The sequence below is a fragment of the Chiroxiphia lanceolata genome, chromosome 1 (assembly GCF_009829145.1).
Source record: "Chiroxiphia lanceolata isolate bChiLan1 chromosome 1, bChiLan1.pri, whole genome shotgun sequence".
NCBI lineage: Eukaryota > Metazoa > Chordata > Aves > Passeriformes > Pipridae > Chiroxiphia > Chiroxiphia lanceolata.
The window spans coordinates 23,533,359-23,555,587 of NC_045637.1; the positions used below are offsets into that span (position 1 = coordinate 23,533,359).

Below are 22,229 nucleotides of genomic sequence, written 5' to 3' on the forward strand. Positions count from 1 at the left end.
CTGGCAGTTACTTGTCTGAGTGAAAGAGAAGAGCTATATGGAAAAGAGAAAGCAAATGACATTTTTAACTGTGTGAAGATTTCTTCTTTCCCCCAAGTATCCTGAAACAAAAGACATAAATGCAGAGACTTAGAGGCTTCAATAGCATCCAATGCACATGCTTTTAAGTATGACTGCATATGAACATCTGCCCTAAAATCTAGGTGTTGGTGGACAAGAATAGTACATAGTAATCTGGATCAATAGAAAGAGGCAGGTAGACTAATTAAGTTTCCTCAATGCTTCCCAGTTACAATATCTTGAGGATTTCAAATTAAAGATGTATATGATTTGGGCTGTTTTCAAGATTAAGATGTCTAAAATTTGTCAATTAGTTTCAGCTGCACAATGAAATCTGCTTCCTAGCTAGAAGTCAGAAGGGCTTTTAGCAGAAGGGCTAAAATTGTTCAGGCCAAGAAAACAACCTGCTGCAGTGGAGTGTCGAAGCCCTGACATGCTCAACCTGTGGTTCTCACACTGCGGCACAGCAAGAGAGCGAGAGCTGCCCTGTCAGGCCCAATCTCCTTCATGTTCTTGGTTACAAGCTCAAGAGTAATGGTGGCTGGAGCACTAATAACAATTTCAAGGCTGGTAGTAGCAGTTCCGTGCAAATAGCTTAGGAACCTCCACAGTCCTTCTGCATGAGGAAATAAAACCCCTCAAGAATGAATCTAGGCTTTGCCAAAATGAGACATTTTGGCTATATCAGTAGCTATCTATTTCTGCAACCTTTGAGCAGAGACAACAAAAAGAGAATGCACTATGACTGGCTTGAAACCAGCACAGACTGTGCAGACAGTAGCCTACCAGACTGCTGCCTCTTTCTCCAGCGGCTGCTATGAATACAAGGGCCCGGTTCAGGCTGTGAGATGCACCAGTTAACACCTGAGTGCAACAAAAACCACAACTGCCCAGCCTTCAGCAGTATTTATCTAAAGACTTCTTTCTAGTGACACCCATAGCACATGCACCAGCCCTTTCTTCTGCTCTGAAATAGGAATGAAAAGACCGTTAGTTAACAACCTTTCTTTTTTAAAATATATTTCAAACCCATTCAGCTTATCTCAGAGTCTCTAATTTGGAAATGAAGAGCTGCTGCTGCAATCTCTTCTGTCTAAAGATTCAGTTAGCATTTTTAAAGCATAGAACAGAAAAAATATGCAGGGAGTCAATAACAGTAATTGGTATCATTAGTACTTCCTGCTTATCTCTGGCTTAAATCTGAAATCCAACTAAACGATGCTTTTGTTTGAGAGTAGATATTCTAGAAAGCTGAAAGCCCATGGCCCCACACAACTCTACCCCAGCCACTTCACCTCCCCTCTCCCTTTTCCCTTCCCATCTGCCTTACACCGCCTCTCAGCTTGAGCCAAGCACTGCAGCGGGAAGCCGCAGGCACCTGGCTGCAGGACGAGGGCATTGGATTTATATTATACAAAGGCTCAAAGGAAAGACTGCATCATAATTTACATCTAACACTTTAAATAATTCAGAATATTTCTGCATCTAAAAGGCCACTGACTGTAACGTACTGTGAGCCTGGTTACCTGGATCATTTAGTATTATTTAGATGATGCAGGCTGGCACTACTTAGAACAGAAAATCAGCTGAACTGGGGAAAACCCCAAAGATTCAGTCAGCCTGTTCCCCCTCTCTGGTAGCAGCCAATGTTGTGAGAAAGAATGGGAGAAACAAGGCCTCTTCCTGTCCAGTCATCAACAGATTAAGGACTTTCTGAGTAGTAACTTGCATTCATATCACTGTGTTGGATAGCCTTTGCTGGACCTTTCTCCCATGCAGTATTCCATCCTTATTAAATTTAGGTTTGATCCTGGTCTTCGAAACATCTTGTGGTGCTAATTTTCTCCATTCAATTACATGTTGCCCAGAGAAGTGTGTCTTAAAGCTGGTTAGTGCTGATGCTCTGATCCTCTGGTTACATTATAAAAGGTGAATTGTTATTCTCTATAATATAATAGTGCTGTTTATATATAGATAGATAGATCTCATGTACTTTTTATTTTTCTTTCCAGAGATTATAATAGTTCTGTTGGTGGCTTCCACCTTAAGGCATGAAGGGGACAGTCTGATAAAAACTGGAACTAGCCTGGTTCACGTCTGCATCAAAGTCCAGAGAGTAGCTTGTACAGTATAAAGGTTTGTTTCCTTTGATTAAAGCAATAATTGTCTTGTTGTAGTGATACATGATGCAAAAACTGTAGCTTCCTGGAATCCATAAGACAGGCAGACAATGAAAGGTAGAGCTAGGAAAAACTGGCCTTTCCATTTTGTAACAAATGACACAATTCTGCTTTTCTCTTTTACCAACTCAAATGAAAATAAAAGGCACCCCAAATTTTTCTCATAAAGTGAAATAAACCAACAAACCCAAATACTCCAATCACACACATTTTCTTGACTTAATACATACATGAAATAAAAATCTTAAAAAATTAGTTTCTAGCATCACTCTAAATTCTACCTAAATGTTTATTCTTAGTGAAATATTCACCATTCTGTTATTTTCTATTCTAATTTCATCAAAATAGATCCTGTTTATATGAATCAACATATTTCAATATTTTTTTCCTTAACAAAAGAGCTAATCTACCTGCAGAAACTACTTCTGCAAGGCATTCTACCTATGAAGAAACCCCAAAACATACACGTAGGATCAATGCCTTTAAAGTCAGGCACAAAATCTCTGTGATCTCCAGATGTTACCAGAATATAGCATAGTCCAGCACCTCAGTGTATAAAATGGTTCCCTTTGAACTAACTTTCTGATCCTATAAAACACGGATGAAAGTTCAAAGTTATGTTTATCATGAAGGACAGCAGAAGAGAAAAAGGAAATGATGTATATTGCAAGGTTGCTCCAAACTGCATGAACACTGTACTCAGAGAGTAAAACATGGAAGGATCTATAGAGTGGGGCACCACAGGAGTCTGAGGCTATCTGGTATTCTCATTATGCATCAAAACAATGGAGTGGAGTCTTCCTACACTATGAGATGACACTAACCAGGGACATATAGCATGTAAACTGAGAACATGATCAGAATTTAAGCAATCTTCACTAAAGAGTTACTTGAAAAGACAACTCAGGGGCAATCAATAGGGGCAAGTGTGAACTACTATACCAAGAATGGAAAAAATGAACTTCACATAAAAACCTGCTGCAAGAGGAAAAAGTAACCATGTCTCTGGGTTCCTAAGGAAAAGAAGAAAGATTTAATATACTTAAATTGCAGGAGAAAAGACTTAGATAGTAGAAAAACTTCCTTAAGCACTAAGAATAGAACTGGGACAGACTGGCTGCTCTATAATGTTTCCATTATGGTAAGTCTTCAAGATCAGCTTAAACAAATGTGAAACAAACGACAGCGGTATTGGCAAGAACATGCTGGAATGAAAGATATTTAGAGGCTCTCTAGAAATCTTTTTGCTATCTTAGTGGTTCTTTGAAATCTCATCTATTTGTAAGCATTTTTAAAATAGCTGCTTAACAGACTACATATCTTCTTTTTCTGGTGGTTGGCTTGACCCATGGTTCCAGTCAAGTTTGGTCTGCAAGGCAGAGGGAAATTCAGGAACACTATTCCAAGTGAACCTTGCAAAAAGCAAACAGACATCAAACTTCTGGAGTAATCCTATTGCCTTTTATGAACAAGAAATGCCCCACTCCTAAATTTCACGTGAACTGCAATGCATATGTGTGTGGAAAATAGTGGCAAAAGTCCTTTTTCTAAAAGTTACCCATTTAAAGGATTCAAGGCATAAGAATTCTTGAAAATCACTTCTGTGACTTGACTGGGGATAAGTTTGAGTTTTGTTTCTTCACAACTGTCTGATCAGAGATGGACAACTGAACACTGATCAAAGTAAAATCACTTTGCTTTAGGATTTTTCCCAACCACCTTTGTCTTCAGAGAATTTAAGTTTTGTCTCATATAATTCACTTGTGTAAGTTGCTTTCAGTAGCTCTCAGGAGGTGAGGTGTTTGTACGTTACACATCCCTGAAAGGAATTTGTGATAGCTATAAAATGCCAATGCTCTAAACCCTCAATCTTTGCTTGCAGGGATGGAGTATCTACTCTTTGAGAAACCAAGCTGCTCAATGTCTCAGGAATCTGGATACTAGAATCTGAAAATACCTGCTTTCAGCTATTTCTTTACTTCAGCTTTCTTTAAAAACACCAGCAACAACTACAAAAATTTTCCTGTCCCAGAAGGTCATTGCTCGCATTTAATAAAGTTAATAGAACTGAACTGTTTTAAAATCCAGTTTAGCCACCTAAGCAACAGGAGAAGTGCCTATTTTCTTTGGTGGATTTCTAAAGCCCTACATGGTGATTGAGACAGAGCTCTGTCATGGGCACTGAAAACATTTGAGAGCTCTGGACAGACTGGCCCTGATGGACAGTAAATCATAATTAGGTTTACTGGCTCGTTGGATGGAGAATTCCATTAAACTGCTTCTCTTGTTGAGGTTCATGCTTTGTCCTTGCAGACAGACTTATGTGTCCCTAAAATACATTTATAGGAAGTTTATGCTTCCACTTATGCTGCTCTTTTCTTTACACACATTCACAACATTTGCTCAGGTGAAGCTGCTCTTGAGCTAAATAACTCCAAGGTCTGATGATTCCTGCAGAAGATGGACCAGCTTAATTAGAAAGATAATGATGACTCCTTCCTCTTGATTGCACCTTTTAGGCAAAAAGTAGCTCATAAGCAACCCTCAGGTAACATCTATCATTGGGGGAAACTGAGGAAGCATAAATTGTTCACTGATGATAGCAGATCATGTCAGAGCCAGAAGAGTAACCCTGTACGTTCTCTCTTGCATTCCTATGCAGCCCATGATACTTTCTTCAGAATTTGCCAATATAAAATACAAATGTATATTCAGTTTCTTTCATAATTAAGTGTTTTTCTGTGGTCTACTCCACGGCTGAATTGACTGAAATTGTTGCATGAAAACACATATAACGTCACTGGAAAGAGATATCTGGGGGAAAAAAAGTGGTATTCAATAAATTCTGCTCTTTAGAAATTCAGTACCACTGTAGACCCAATCTGCAGAATGAGTTTTGAAGACAAACAGTTAGAAGGGTTCCCATTCTGCAGTTTATAAATGTTAATGATGTCCTGGAGAGGCCGCCACTGAAATAATTTTGAACTTGCTCCTTTGAGGACAATGTGTCTATAAATTATTTCTGAGCTTAGTATTTGTTCAGTTTGGACTACTATCAAAAGCATTCTTCAGAAGCCTCAAACATTTACACCTAAAATGTCACCTGTAAATGAAAGTGTGATATGTTTGCTGCTTCAGGAAGGGATGAGTTTTCTGACTAGTATCTGAGCCTCTGTCACTAAAAAACTTCCTAATTCTGGATCAAAATCATACTTGATTCAAACCTCCAATGTGCCCTGCACAGTCAGTCGAGAGGTTTCTACAGCCTCCTTTCCATGTAAAATTTCTAGAACTTTTGGGAAGAAAATGCTGTTGAATTGCTATATTATTTGCTACATTAGCAATAATAATAAGCAATGAAAGAATACTACAAAAGTAATTGCTGTGGTTTAAACTTAAAAGTAGCTCTCAGGTCTCTGCATGGCAGAATTGGGAAGACAGGGGAACAGGTACTACTCATAGTGTAGGAAAGAGAAGTTAGGGATTGTTTAGGTAAATGGGGCAAATACAAATTAATGGTATTGGATAGGCTGCATGGGGGAGCTGGCCAGTGCCACTGAGAGGTTGCTTTCTGTCATCTTGGAAAAGTTGTGGCAGTTAGGGGAAGTCTCAAATGACAGAAAAAAGGCATATGTTGTACAGTCTAACGCAGCAGGATCCAGGAGCGAGTCCAGAGGAGGGCCACCATGTTGAATAGAGAGACAGAGCAGCTCTCCTATGAGGAAAGGCTGAAAGAATTGGGATTTTTCAATCTGGAAAAGAGAAGCTTTTGCGGTGACCTAATTGAGGCCTTCCAGTATCTGAAGGGAGCCTACAAGAAAGATGGAGTGGGACTTTTTACAAGAGCCTGTAGTGACAGGACAAGGGGGAATGGGTTCAAATTGAAAGTGAGTAGGTTTAGATTAGATATTAGGAAAAAATTCTTTACTGCGAGGGTGGTGAGACACTGGAACATGTTGCCCAGAGAAGTTGTGTATGCCCCATCCCTGGTAGTGTTTAAGGTCAGGTTGGATTGGGCTCTGAACAACCTGGCCTAGTGAAAAGTGTCCCTGTCCTTGGCAGAGGGGGTGGAATTAGATGATCTTTAAGGTCCCTTCCAACCCAAACCATTCTCTGATGCTATGATGATTCTATGAACTATAAACTAGAAAAACTAACCTCAGTCCCCAGGGAAATTATGGACTAGAAGGACTGTCTGGACTGCCGGGCTCAAAGGGTAGCCAGCAACAGTTTGAGGTCTAACTGGTGCCCGGTTATGAGTGGTGTGACCCTCAGGGGTCCGTGCCAGGTCAGTACTCTTTGCACACCCAGTAATGATCCAGATGACAGGGATGAGTTGTTTCTTCATAAAATTTGTGGAAGGAGCAGCTGTGCATGCTGGAAGGCAGAGCTCCTGTTCAGAGAGCTCAAAATCCAGAAGTGGCCTGACGTGGACCTCAAAAAATTCAGCAAAGACAAAACCAAAGTCCTGTACTGGAACAGGACAACCTATGGTACTAGTAGGTGTGAGAGGTGCATGAGTAGGGCAGCAGCTCTGCAGAACAGGAGCTGCAGGCCCTGCTGTGCAAGAGGCACCACTGAGACCTTCTGGCAATGAGGTAACGTATGGGCCTCTTTGGCAATAAGGCAGCCAACACATCCAACAACATGCTTTTTATATATTACATCTTTTGTGACTCCAGTACAAGAAAGGTATGAACAAACTGGCCAGAGGAGACTCACATAATCACCCTGGCTGGATGATCAATTGTTCTCATCATTCTTTATCATTTCAATATAGCAATTACGTCAGCTGTGTTTTGCTGTAATTTTAGACTTGATTCCAAATCATCAATGAAAATTCTAAATAGTTGAGGATACACTAAGCCCTGGAGAAACCTATTAGAGGCACTCATCATATGACTTCATACAGGAAACTACTTGGAGAGGTGCAAGCCAGATCTTAATACATTTAACTTCTGTCCCTCCCATCAAGAGCAGTTTCCACATGGTCATCCTCGAATGCTACTGAATGGTTTACGTTTTTAATACTGATGCCATTACAGTTTGTTTCCCAGGAATAAAATCCATGAATCCACAGATATTTTTGCTGTTGTTCCTAACAGCCATTCTGGATCATTACACATTTGCTGAGAAATCTCCCAACATTTCCACACTATAAATGTGTTTTATTTTTCATACAGTCAAATTTCAAAAAGGTAAAAAAAAAAAACCAACTGGAGAGAATCATGTTTAACTTTCTCACTTTTTCCATTGGCAAGCACTTTCCATCTCCAAATTCCTTACAGAACTCTAATTAACTCTTTTTTTATTATTTTTTTTTCTTTCTGTTTACTTCATTATTTGCATAAGCTTCAGTGAAGTCAGGGACAGTTCTAGGAATAAGGCTTAACTAACTGTACTTCCAAAATGCATATTTAACATGTTAACACTGAGCTCTGTGTGTTAATGTAGGACACTTTTTGTTCAGAATCAACAGACAGCAAATACTTTCATATGAAAAAGAATATTCCCACCCACAGAAACAGAATTTAGCTTTCCTAGGCAGCAAACAATAGAGAATTACCATGTCTCTCTGAGGCGTAGCCAGAATAAAAACAACCACACCCCAAATCTCAGAGATTGTCAGTTAGATATTTTCAGTGTTTCTTTTCTGAGACAGAGCATATTCTACCACTAAAAAGGTGAGTGGCAGAAGCAAATCTATTGATAATTTTTCAGATGTTTAGGAATTGCATATGCTTACAGGAAGAACCTATTTAATAACAAGAGTCATTTACACCAATCCACCTCATGTAACTTTTTGAAGACTAAGCATCTAAAAGGAAGCAAGAAATTCAATCTTACTGATAGCGACAGAAAGAAGAGTATAATAACTTTAAGAGTAAAATAACTTTAGGAGAAAGAAGTTCACTAGCTAACAAGTGCAAGAATCATTAGAATTTATGATTTTATTTGAAACCTTAATTTAAGTTTTCATTACTAGATTAATGAGCTTATTTAGCATTAGTACGGGGTTGAATGCAGTGGAAGACTTTTACTTTTTTAGGATTCTAAAAGCCAATGAGAAAGTCAGTGTTTCAAACCAATTTATTGTAATAATCATATAAGATTATTTTAAAGCTGTCTTGTTTAAGTTTATTGAAAGACAGATTTTAAGAGCTATGTAACACCAGCTACTTAACCCATGTGCTGTAATTTTTCACTTGTGACTACCAAGAAAACTTTGCCAACTAAACTGCACCACAAATACTTAAGAAAAGATAATACTTGTAAATAAAATAAAAAATTCAGCAATGTGTTTGTTTAGAAGTTCAGCAACGTATGACAGAGTTTTACAAAATATTTTTTGTTTCACAGTTCAAATTTCCTCTGGGATCGGCAAGTTAATGATAGGGGTTTTTTTTGTAATTCTAATTAGGATTATCTAAACGTTGTACAAATCAAAGACAAAAGCTTTTGATATTCAAAAAACTAGTCTGTTTGAAATGGGTGAGCCTTAAAAGGGAGAAGGAGCATTTCATTATAGAAAATGTAATATTTACTGGCAGATTCACAGATATTTTAAGGCCAGAAAAACCCATTACCATCACACCTTCGGAATAACATATGGCAAAGAACCTCACCTTGTGTCTACTGCATCAAGCCCACTCCTCCTGCTTGAATTACCCTTTACTTTTTGAAGGACACCCAAGTCTTGTTTTATACATTCAAAATAACAGAGAATTCACCAAGCCTGCAAAGTGCTTCTATAGCTCATTAACCCTATTGGAAGAAGGTGTTTGCTTTTGTCCACTTTGATTTTGTTTAGATTTAAATAGACTGAATTGCTAATGAGAAATATATTACAAAAGCCCTCTTAAAACTGCCAGGAAAATTTGCAATCAGGCACTGTGCCTAACTGCTCAACTCCATCCCTCTCTCCAACACCACCATCCCAGATGACTATTTGCATCGTCTCTGTCCAGTCTACACGAAACAGAAAAACCTTGTAAAACTGATCCTTCTTGTTAATTATTAGAAGTAGACCAATACTCCAGTGTGCCAATACAAGAGTAGCCAAAGCAGGACAAAGGTGGAAGGAAATGTTAAAGTGTGGTCAAATTTGTCTGGTAGTCAAATAGCACAACTTATATGAAAACATACCATAAGTTACAGACTATTCCTTTCATTAAATGATTAGTCTCAAAGACTTTATTAACTTTATTAAAAGCAGAGAAGGTCATATGAAAGGCTAGTACAACTGAGAAACTATGTTAAACTATGAGCCTTTTAAGGTATCCACCTTCATAAAAAGTTGCAGCATATTAAATTTATTTAATTACTCTAGAGTAATTTCTAATTTCAAAAGCCCACTTTAATGGAACAATGATAAATTAGAGAACGAATGAATTATTTTACAGATTAATACACACAGTTCTGTCTGTAATCAGGATTTTAAATGGGTCTAATAGCCTTAGCACTTACAGCAGGTTCTTTAAGTGCCAAGCAATTACAGTTGTTCTCTTAGCATACTGGTTTAATTTAATGCCGCCCAAGTTGCAGAATATTTGGCTTTTACAGTGGAACACACTTATCCACCATATTTCCTTTATGAAAGATAAAAGAAGACATTTAAAAGGAAAGGAATGCCCTGGTAAAAGCAATACAATATTGCTAATTATCAGACAACAATGTTGGTATATCTCAGACTTACTGAGATCAAGACTCAGGCAAGACACGAGTGTACCCCATAAGGCCCTTACCCCTCATTTCCACAAACAAAGAAATCAGTCCAATAGTGGTTGGTGTTGGCACTGTGCTTCAACACATGTCCAAAGCAGTGGGAACTCAGGAAGTACAAAAACAGAGCACCTGTGGAGTACCTAAAATTACCTAAGTACTTATAATACTATCCATAAAGCTTAGTTCTCTGAGTAGTGTTCAGGAGTTTTGTTTAACTTTTTGCTTCATCAGTGAGCAGGAGACATTTGCCTTGCATTTGTCAAATAACTGGAACTCTATGTGTGATTCCCTAAACATCTCAAATCACAAGTGATGCAAATGCTATGTATTGAAGTGAAGAAATTAATTTTAATGTCTACTTTTAGGGAAACTTTTTTCTCTTTCCCTCATCTTGTAGGAAGGTCTTTGCCAAGTGCAACATCCCCAACCCCTGCACATTCAAATTAACAGCCTTTCAGCATTGGCTTATGAAGCCCTAGACTATGTGAGGCTGATTTTTCTTCTTTTTCTTTACAGCTTTTATTCTTTTGGAAATAAAAAGAAGCTTAGAAACTGGATCCAAGGAGCCTGCCCAAGACTGTGGACAGTACTGAGAGGCAGTATTTCAAGCATTACTGTGGAGTATCACTTCCTAACAGTGACATAGCCAAGAGTGAACAGAGGTTACTCACAATTTGGGAAAGAGAGTTTACCCAGTTCTTCATGTCCAACTGGCAACCTCAAGTCAGGGAGTTTTCCCATTACACTGCTTTCTCACACATGTCCCTGGCTGACACCAAAGAGAGGAGCAGGCGTGGCTCAAGCATGCTGGCAGCCTTACACTTGAGTCTGATGCTGCAAGGGATGATGGGGATGAGGGTAAGAGAGGGAAGTATGCTCCAGAAAAGGGGTAGAACTGAGGGATTTAACCTCTTACATAATAAGAAAGGAAATAATCCCTGTCAAAGTCTAGTGTCTCAGGCCAAAATACAGCATATTTCAGATTAAGGTTATAAAGAAGCACTATGAAAATGAGAGAAATTACATATTACAGTATTTTTTTACCACATCTGAATGACTAATAGATTAGGTTAGCAATGAATTTTTGATTTCTGAAGAAACATTAAAGTTAGATGAACTACTTGTGTATTAGTTTCTGGAAGAATAATTCTTCCTTTTATGCAATGTAACAAAAAAAGCAAGACACTTTCACTGTGGAGACAGAGAGACATGAACAACCATCAAGGTTCAGACTGACATGGTAAAAAGGAGTTTCACCTTTAGGTCACTGGTTGATTTTTAAAAGAGGAATTGAAACACACCTTTGGGGAGTTGCTTGATGTCCTGGGTCAGCTCGATCTCAAATACAGCTCAGCTCCTAACAAACAAGTGTTCCCATCATAACTACCACAGCCATTGTGTCACAACAGCCATTCTTTTGCAAAAATAAGAAAGCGTCCCATTTTCATCTTCCCAAACCCATTTAAAGCTGAACTACTGTTCACTGGACTCACTTCATTTCGCCTTCTCAGATTCTTAAGGTTTTCAGGGAAGGCTGACCCAGACCCACGGCTGCTACCTTCGGAACTGGTCTAAATCACATTCGAAGCATCTCGATAATCATCAAGTATCTGTGATCATCAGGTACCTTGCTTTTTCTACAAAAATACCCAAGCACTGGTTTAACAGGGCTTGCTTAGTGGGTTTTTAACCCTTTCAAACACTGAAGAAGCCTGTTGTGAAAAGGTATGCTAAGAAACCAAATAAATAAACCCAACGAACCCATCTTCCCACCAGTATTTGCAAATTCTAGCCAAATTTGATTAGGACTTAGTGTTGCAAAAGAACAGCTTTATTTATGTGCCACAGTTTCGATGTAACCCTAACTAAAAACAAATACATAACTGAATGCTTAAAAAGAAGGATGAGAAAAATAATTGCATAATTATTAAAGGAGCAGTCTTAGAACCAATGGTCACCTCAAACAGTAAAACCACACCATGAAATACCACAAACCCCTAATTTAATTTGATTTATGCTTCATGGAAAGGTAAAACAAATGTTATATAAATATTTTCAGTAGCTGAAAACTGGCTGTCAGTACAAAAACACAGCTACAGACACTCCTCATTGATGAGCTGAACGGTTCTCAAAACAATCCAACGTAAAAGCCACTGATGGAAATATTTCTGATATTCTTCAGTCATAAAGCACCAGAGTGCTGTGTTTGGTTCAGATCACCTTGCCTGTGCTTTAGAGGTATTAGTTAAGGTTCAGTCTATGGTTTGCTAAGCACTCTGAGCTCTCCTGGCCTCTCTCATCCTAAAATCTCAGAATAATCACCCCTGTTTAGTTGCACATATGTTTAAGTAACATTACAAATAACATTTCATTGCACACCCATTAAAAATAAACACACTGGAAATAGCAGAGATTAAGGAGACGCAGTCTCTTTGGCTGTCTCAGGAGCAGCTATGAAATTTCTGAAAACCACACATAATGTTGCCCTCTCTGGATCTTTCAGACCAAAAGGAGCAGGAGGAGCAGAATATTAATAACATAAAAAGACGATCCCAGAATTTATTTAACAATGAAAATGTGAAAAATTCTAGAGAAATTATGTCAGAAACCATTCTTACTTTTCAAGAAGTACACCGTATTTTCTCTCACTGTTGCAGAAGCAAAGCCACCAAGTGTATTTTCAAGAAAATATTTAAATAAAATTGATGAAGTGTCAACACTTGACTGCTTGTTTAAATTGGATAAAATTATAAAAGCTGTTAAATTTGTTTCAATGTTATTATATACAATAAGGGCTTATTCAAGCAGGGAGAATACTGCAGACAAGGCATGAAGATTACATGATGTCTTAGACGTCTCCCCGGTACAGTACAAAATACAATCTAAATCAGCCAAAATTCTTTTACTGAAGCTAATTTCTTCTCACTGGGGCTTGATGGGGAAAAAAAGAATCAGTGTTCCTTTATACTGCAAGAACATTGTCATTTGCTTAACAGGAAGTTAAATGAACCAAAGCTTCAGCAAAAAAACCCCCACTATCAATTAATGTGACAAATTTTTAATAGGAAAGCAAATCAGATTTATTTAAAAACTGAGGTCTTGGTTCTGGTGTATTCAAATTTTCCCAAGGCTGAGCTTATAGTTTATATTTTTCATAGTTTATGCTTTCTGAGGAGTACAGATGTCTGTGGGAGACAGCTTCCATTCCTGCACTGCTCCTGATGAGTGTGCTTTACACATGTAGCCCAATGACTAATCGAGGACCGTGGCAAGCTGTAGCTGTTTATGCTCCAGGTGCACCATAGCCGATGAGATATGGTGTAGAAGGGCTCAATACACACTGCCATCACAAGCACCACTCACATTATCAATTGAAAACAAGGCATTTGAATGTTAAATTTTTCTCTCTTCTATTATCAGTTACACTCAGATGGGAAGCAAAATGAAAGTACCTGAGGACCATCTGTAATGCTCCCAACACCTTACGTAGAAAATAATTCTGTTACCCTTGCATTTTCTAAACACAGGCTGAGTGGTGAGTTCTTATCAGAGGACCACAGAATCACAGAAATATGCTGAGTTGGAAGGATCATCGAGTCCAACCCTTAGCCCTGCACAGGACCATCCCCAAGAGTCATACCATGTGCCTGAGAGTATCATCCAAACGTTTCTTGAACTCTTTCAGGCTTGATGCTGTGACCACTTCCCTGGGGAGCCTGTTCCAGTGCCCAAATACCTTCTGGGTGGAAAACCTTTTTCTAATATCCAACCTAAACCTCCCCCGACACAACTTCAGGCCATTCCCTTGGGTTCTGTCACTGGTCACCACAAAGAGGAGATCAGTGCCTGCCCCTCTTCTTCCCCTCCCAAGGAAGTTGTAACTGCAGTGAGGTCTCTCCTCAGTCTCCTCTTCTTCAGGCTGAACAGACCAAGTGACCTCAGCTGCTCCTCATATGGCTTCCTCTCAAGGCCCTTCCCCATCTTTGTTGCTCTCCTTTGGACACTCTCTAATGGCTTAATATCTTTCTTATATTGCAGTGCCCAAAACTGCACACAACATGCAAGGTGAGGCTGCACCAGTGCAGAGCACAGTGGGACAATCCCCTCCCTCAACTGCCTGGCAGTGCTTTGCCTGATGCCCCCCAGGACATGGTTGGCCCTCCTGGCTGCCAGGGCACTGCTGACTCATATTCAACTTGCCATTGACCAGGATCCCCAGGTCCCTTTACAGTGCTATTTTCCAGCATCTCATTCCCCAGTCTGTCTGTTCATCCAGGGTTGCCCCATCCCAGGTGCAGAATCAGCACTTTCCCTTGTTGAACTTCATATGGTTGGTGATTGCCCAGTCCTCTAACTTGTTGAGGTCTCCCTGCAGGGTCTCTTGAGGGAGTTAACAGCTCCTCTCAGTTTTGTGTCATCTGCAAACTTGCTTAGTATCCCTTTTAGTCTTGTGTCCAAGTAATTTATGAAGATGTTGAAGAACACAGGGCCCAAGATGGAGCCCTGTGGAACCCTCCTAGCAACAGGTCATCAGCCTGATGTTCCCCCATTCACTATTACCCTCTGTGCTTGACCTGTGAGATGACTGCTCACCCACCACATGATGTGTTTATCCACCTGTGCTGAGCATTTTGTCCAGAAGGATCCTGTGAGAGACAGTATCAAAAGCTTTACTGAAATCCAAAAGATTATATCAACTGGCTTCCCTTGATCTACCAGGTGGGTTACCTTGTCGTAAAAGGAAATGAGGTTTGATAAGCAGGACCTTCCTCTCATGAAGACATGCTGGCTGTGACCAAGAACAGCATTGTCTTTCAGGTGTTTTTCAATACTTCTCTGAATAATCTTCTCCATAATTTTATCAGGCACTGAAGTGAGACTGACGAGTCTGTAGTTTCCAGGGTCCTCCTTCTTGCCCTTCTTGAAAATCGGGACAACATTCGCCAGCTTCCAGTCAGTTGGTAGCTCTCTGGATTCCCAAGACTGCTCAAAAATCATTGAGAGAGGTTTTGTGATTACATCAGCCAGCTCTTTGAGGATTCTGGGATGAATCCCATCAGGCCCTAGATCCAGCTGGAGCAGCAGGTCCCACACAATTTCAGGGTCAACTGAGAGTTGATCATTCTCACAGTCATGGTCCTCCAGCTGAGGGCACTGAGACCTCTTTGGTCCGTCATCCGTTTTGAAGGCAAAGAAAGTGTTAAACACCTCTGCCTTGTCTCTGTCCCTGTTTGTGAGGTGACCATCTTCATTCTGTAATGGGCTGATGATATTTCTATACTGCTTGTTGCCATTAATATATTTGAAAAAGCTCTTTTTATTGTCTCCCATATTTCTGGCAGCTTCAACTCCAGCTGAGTTTTAGCTGCATGTATTTTCTCCATACAGTGGCAAGTAGCATCTCTGAATTCTTCCCATGTCACCTGACCTTGCTTCCACTGGACATACATCTTCCTTTTTTGCCTTATTTCCAAGAGAAGATCCCTGCTCAGCCAAGCTGGCCTTCTGCCTTGCCTGCTTGACTTATGACATTTGGGCATTATCTGCCCCTGTGCCCTTAGCAGGTGATGTTTTAAAAGTGACCTGCACTGATAGACTCCAGCACCTTCAAAAGCATTTTCCCAGGGGACCTTACTTACTAATTCCCTGAGCAGTCTGAATTCTGCTCTTCTCATGTCCAGGGTTGAAGTGCCAACTTCTCCTGTCAACAGATTTCAAACACAATCACTTCATGGTTGCTGTGGCCAAGACAGCCACCAATCTCCACGTCACTCACAAGATCGTCTCTGTTGCTGATCGTCTCAGCAGCAAATCAAGGAGGGCATCTTTCTGAGTCAGCTCCCTTAGGACCCTTAGGTCTAAAATTCTGGACCAGCAAAGGCTCTTCTAGGGTGTGGAGGATAATGCATGGCTACTGCCTCTCAGCAGTGCTTAAGGTCTCTAAAAACAACTCAGCACACCATTGTCACAGCTGAATGACATTGCACTTAGCAGCTTCCACCTCACCTAGAAAGCAGTGCACCAGCTGAAAATGAATCCCTAGCTGTTTAACAATATCCATTCATCCATACTTCTTGCCCAGCATAGATATTTTGGTTTGAAAATTAGGAATCCATATGTTTTTCAAGGCAGTCAACTTTATGATATCTCTGTACACCCTGAATGAGAAGAAAAGGGTTCTGATTGTAAATAAAAATAATATATTCTATGATTCACTGTTTCTTCCACAAGGTAGAAAACAAGACAGTTAATAAAACATTAAGACATTCTAATCATATAGTAGCAAGTCGTAAAACTACCATGAGAAATGTGCCAGCTTACTTCAGTCATAAAACACAGGAGAAAAAGAACCTTAAAATTTTAAAACTGACCATAATTTTTTTAATATCATGGTTATGAAACCTTTCTACCATTATTCAAATGTAAATTCACTAAGGTTTCACCCAGGCTGGCCTCCAGTTGGAATTCTTGTGTTTTGAAAGCCTCTGTGCTAGTGTGGGGTCTCATGCACGGGGGTGCTGCCAGTGGTGGATCTCTCTCACAGCTTACAAGGTTCTTTGCCAAAAAGCTGCTCCTCACTCGGGCCAGATACAGTCCTCCAAATAAACCCCTAAACCACTTCAAACTTTTATGAATTTTATCCCTTTATCAGACCTTAATGATCCATAACCTTTTAAATGTCACATCTCAAAAACTTTGTTTCTCCAGCATATAAAACAGAGAGAAAAAGCCCCATATTTCAGAGTGAAAATAATAATAATTAAAAAAATATTTCTTCTGCATTGGAGAATTCCCCTCTGCCTTGGTTTACTATTTATAAACCACCAGTCTGGGATTAATTATTATAAATCCTTAAAGCCGAAAAGAAGATTTTAGGCATTTTATTCTACGTATAATCTATACCATTATTAAACTGCAGTTCAAATGCACACTATGTCCTATTTCTGTTGGTCACCTTTTAACATGTATTACAGAAGATTTTACTCCCTGGAGAAAGCATTTCTTACTATTTTTAAAACACCAGACCACCCATCTGACATGGCACTGCTCGGGGGGAGCAGTGTCACCTGTAAACCACACTCACCAGGCACCCCATCTCTCATCCAGTAATCAATGTCTGTTCCATCTGCATTGTCGTAAACATCTGTAGCATTGATGGGCAGCAGCAGAGTCATGACCTCTTTCACGATTTCCCGAGCTTCAGCACTGCCAGTAAAACCCAGTCCAGATGGCTTGAAGGTGCCCTCATCAGACTCCATGACGATATCAAAGTTGGAGATATTTTCCTAAACATGTAAGAAAAGAAGATATTGTGCTGCGGTTGCTATTTTAGCTGGCATCACATACCTGATTCTAGGTGTCAATGTGAGCATACTACAACAAATTTGTTTAAGAAGCAGAGAAATTCTTCCTGTGACCATGTGTATATAAGCATAAATTAAAGGACCTAATCTTTCTGTATGAAAATGCTGAAATAGTTCAAGTTCTGAGGCATCAATATTCTGTAGGAGCCACAAGAAGTCTGGTCTGCTGTCCCCAGATACTTCCTTTAAGACTTCTGAAGTGTCACCTAGAAAATAAGCCATCACTACCATATTGCAGGTTTCACCTGCAGCTCTCCCTTTCTTCGTAGACCTGAAACTCAGAAATTCTGCTGCAGTGTGGAGGGTATGCAGTCCTGTGGCTTTAAAATTAGACTGCTTAGGCTGTGAAGGACATCCTATTTAAAAAGCCAGCTGCTGTCTGTTCGGAAACACATTATTTTCAATATACCATGTAGTCAACTATGACATCAGTTGGAGGACTGAAATGCCAAGGTTCTTCCTGACCTGAAGAAATAATATCTATTTTAAGGAAAGTTTGTGCTTCCAAGGTAAATCATCACAGGAAACATGAAATGTAAGATTTTGGGTACAATCAGCACAGTAACATTTGCATCTAGTGTGCACTTGGAAGAATCTTTCTAGCTAAAAGAACAAAAATTAACATACAGAGCAATTTATTTGCTTCCCACATTTGCTCAGATTGCTCAGTTACAAAGGTTTAATTGGAGTAAAATATGTATGGACCTTACGTGGAGGAAGATCTCACTCTTTTAGAGAAGCACAAAACTTTTTTTCAAAATAAAACATTTTATGGTCATGTCAGGCAGAAAAAAGCTATACTTCAGACCATCTTCAGTGTGACTAAGAGAACTTACTGCAGGTGTTACTCCTATGCCCAGATCTCATTCCAGAATTTTATGGCTGCCATGGGTTGTTACAAGAAAATCCTTACAAGAGATACATGATAGCAGCAAGTATCAGATCCATTTCATTGACAGCTTACATAAGCCTACAATTCAGCAAAGAATTCTTTCACATTTTTCTGGATATAAACCCAAATATAAACTACAGGTGGCTGTGAAAGATCCACATAAGTTTTAAGAAGTCCTTTATAGAATTTGCCAAGAATTGTGTTTTACACTTTCCCAAAACTTTTCTCTTTTGAGTGAAATAAGTTCTAACATAGCAGAGGTATTTACTTTTACATTAGAAATATATTTGGCAATTAAAAAAATTAATGTAAAATACTTGCATGATGAAGTAACTGTAAATGTTATAATACCTTAAACTCATTCAGCTACTGGAAATCAAAGTGGAAATAACCAATCTTGTCACCAAATTGGCATTCATCATTTTTATACAGTGAAAAAAAAATCTTCAGTTTGAAAAATATTAAATGTAAATAATTAGGCTACATGTGGTGTCTAGGTCTACCATCAAATGATGTATTATAGGTCATGAGCCTCAATGTGAATCGTGATTCACAGATCCTCTGAACACAGTGGGAGAGAAGCAGGCCAAGAAAAGTACACTGCATGCTAAAAGGGACTGATGATGCTCCAATGTTACAGATACAACAGAAAGAATGCTTCAAAATATAAATCTTCTTTATATCACATGCCCAAGGAACAAGACTTGGGGAAGACAATACATATTTCAGTGTGCTGCTGAATTGCCAATGAAAGCTAATGTAAGTATAGTAAGCACTGCATAGATACCATGTCATGGTACTCAGCCTCTTTGGTTGAGTCTCCAAAGTTGCACTTCTGACCATTTTTAGAGAAGGTGAAATGAGGACGAGCACTAAGACAAGGGTAAGGAAGTATTTCGGGCAGTGAAGTGAGGAGAAGAGTGAGCTTGGGAACAGTGTGGATACCTAGAAGAAATCTCACCTATCCCTCGAAAGAACAGAATCCCTAAGTTCAAAAACTTCATAAACTGCTAGTATCACAGCAGTCTTCCGCTGTGTTTTCTCACATAAATTTTTGCATGTGTTTTTAATATAAAACTGAGTAAACAAACCACCCACAATACATTACATCATACTGTTGTTCTGTAAGAAAGCTGTTCAGTTCTGAGAATGTGCTGGAGAGGCACGAAAACAGGATACCCTAGGGAGAGAAACTGACTTCACTGGGGAATAAAAAAGTAATGGGTCACAACTACGTGAAGTACCATATATCCTTGACAAAGCTTTTTCCCTATTTAGTCCACTAGAAGATAGGATTACTTACAAAACTATTCACCATCGAGTTTGAAAGTTGCTGTCTTAAAAAAAGATTGGTTTTACTACACCCATTTTTGTACAGCTATATTGGCATTTGTACTTACACAGAAAGAAATACATACTGGAAAACATGCTACAGTGAAGATGCTTTGTCATCATTTGACATGTACAGTGCAGGGATAACAGCCACAAGCAAAGTGAGGTAAGCCCGTACATTGCCCCCTTGACCAATTCAAGGGAACAGCACTACAAAACAGAAAGACTTCAAAAAAACAACTGCAGGTTCACCTATTTCCTTCAGTTGTGCTCATAGTGAGTGTACCAGTTAAACAAGTATTTTAAACTTAGTACGTAATTTTTTTCAGAAAGTAATTTCATCTGCTACATTTTGATATTGTGCCACTTCTCTTGGTATGTACCAGAAAATTAAAACTTGTTTGTGTGACCTGCTGCTATCATCAAAACAGACTTTTATCCTTTATCTTCCTATGACGTGGTCACAGAAGAGGTCACCTCTCTTTATCTTATCATGCTTAGCTCTTCAAATGACTTTTTAAATGAAATGTAACAATAAATACTACATGGGCAAATTGGCTTTCTATAGTTTATGATTTTCATTGAACACACAATCAGGCGTGATCCTTGCCAATACTTCTATTTTTAATTTTTGATTTTAATTTCTTTTATTTCTGTTTTCTCTATAAACCACCTATTTTTATCTCTGTTAAGAAAACTAAAAATATAAGTACTTCTTATCTCTAAGGCAAAAACTTGGTAACATGAAATCACATAGTCACAGAATGGATAGGGTTGGAAGGGACCACAGTGGGTCATCTGGTCCAATCTCCCTCCTCAAGAAGATCATCCTTGAGCACATTGCACAGGATTGCATCCAGACGGTTCCTGAATATCTTCATTGAGGAAGAATCCACAACCTCTGGACAGTCTGTTCCAGTGCATTCACACAGTAAAGAAGTTCTTCTGCATGTTCAGGTGGAACTCCCTGTGCACTAGTTTCTGCCTGTTGCCTCTTGTCCTATTGCTCACCACCACCGAGAAGAGCCTGGCTCCATCGTCTTGACACCTTCCCTTCACATACTTATAGACATTAATGAGGTCTCCTCTCAGTTGTCTCTCCTCAAGCTTGAAGAGGCCCAACTCTCTCATTCTTACCAGATTTTAAACTAGACTCCAACATCTCATGACTAATCTATCAACTCACTGATGGCAATCCCTCTTACCCAGCTAAAGCAGTGACATACCTGGAAGTATAATGGAGGGAACAGTTATGCTAAAAGCCTTCAGTAATTTGGAGCTATTTAAGATAGAGTATTACTTGTCCCACAGCTCATTTACTGGTTTTGTTTTTCATTCCACTGAGAAAAATGATCACTTTACAAGGAAAACACAACAACAAAGCACTGTCCTTGAATAATGGTTCATTTGTTCCAGTGATAAGGGACATCAGTTAATCCGACACTGTGTTTTCAGCTTTCTGTTATTGATTTACACTTAATTTTAGGAAACAACAACACTTGTATTCCCGTATTTGTTTCAGAGCAGTTGGGAAACAAGCGTAGCATGGCAACAATTGTGTTGCAGAACTCACAGCAAAGTGATGGTCATCCCACTTGTAGTACTAAAAGCGGGTTTAAATCAGCACCCAGCTTTGTTAAACTGGCAAATAAGACTACAGGAAAGACAAAAAAATCCACTGGAAACACCTAAGTGCATGTGACAGCTGGAAAAGAAAAAAATAAAATATCCTCTAAGTATTTAATAATATATAAACATGATGTAGTGTGACTTTGAGTTGCTGTTTAGCATGAAGTTTACTGTAATGAAGCAAAAGAGCATAAATGGAAACTAGAGAAAAAAACCCACTACAACAGCTGTTAGGAAGCAGAGATGCACCAGCATCAAGGCATAATAACCACCAGCCATAAGTGTGATCATACCATTTACACTCTTTTTGAATGAAGACAGGGAAAATCAGGCACACTGTGAGTTATAAATTTTTGTAAATGATCCCATTATATGGGAGAAAGCTGCTTTGGAGTTAAAGATTAGTACAATTTTTGCTAGATGACAAGGTATGAATAAGGCTAATATGTTTGTTACAAAATGAAATATTCTTCTGCCACATTTTATGGGAAAACAGTCTGTAAAGAAGTCCACAGAATTTATGGCTTGTTCTGTATGACAGTTACAAGTTCTGACCTCTGGCAGGCCAGTGACAAAAATCCCAGTAACTTCAACAGCCCTGGAGCAATTTGGTCATGTACTTATTAGTATTTCACTCAGTAAAAACGTACTACCGGCATGTCTTGCCTTGTACAATACAACGACTGTTTCCTCTGTATTGACTTGCCAGCACTCACAGAGATGACCATTCAGTATTGTAAGTTCCCTGGGGTGATAGACAAGAAAAAGCAGACAGCTCTGAAGATAGCAGCCGGCTAAGTAAGGCATGCACTGCATTACCTGAAGCCTTGTCTTGGGAGGTTTTTTTCTTTGACAAAGAGGCGTATCAAAGAGAAGTGTTCTCCCTGGAAAACGTTCCATAACTTAAGCCCTTTTACCACTCAAATATAAGGGTATCAAAACAATGTCTGTGACTCTGAATAACCATCCCACCACTGTCCTTTTCTGAAAGGCTTTAGGTCTTCATTTGAAAATAGGCAACATTGCCAAAATTAAAAATCGTGGTTT

General features: G+C 39.2%; 1 protein-coding gene across 2 annotated transcripts in view; it reads right to left on the reverse strand.

The window, feature by feature from the left end:
- CPQ (carboxypeptidase Q) overlaps window positions 1–22,229 on the reverse strand; it is a 154,551-nt gene that overhangs the window by 17,191 nt on the left and 115,131 nt on the right. The window contains exons 7-8 of one of the 2 annotated variants that reach the window (XM_032706589.1): window positions 17,050–17,251; window positions 11,264–11,322 (exon numbers count right to left, since the gene is read on the reverse strand). In XM_032706589.1, the coding sequence (XP_032562480.1) occupies window positions 11,294–11,322; window positions 17,050–17,251 (231 nt within the window). In that variant the 3' untranslated portion in view covers window positions 11,264–11,293. Of the gene's footprint in view, window positions 1–11,263; window positions 11,323–17,049; window positions 17,252–22,229 lie in introns of those variants that run through there. The other variant, XM_032706580.1, reaches the window with a different exon arrangement.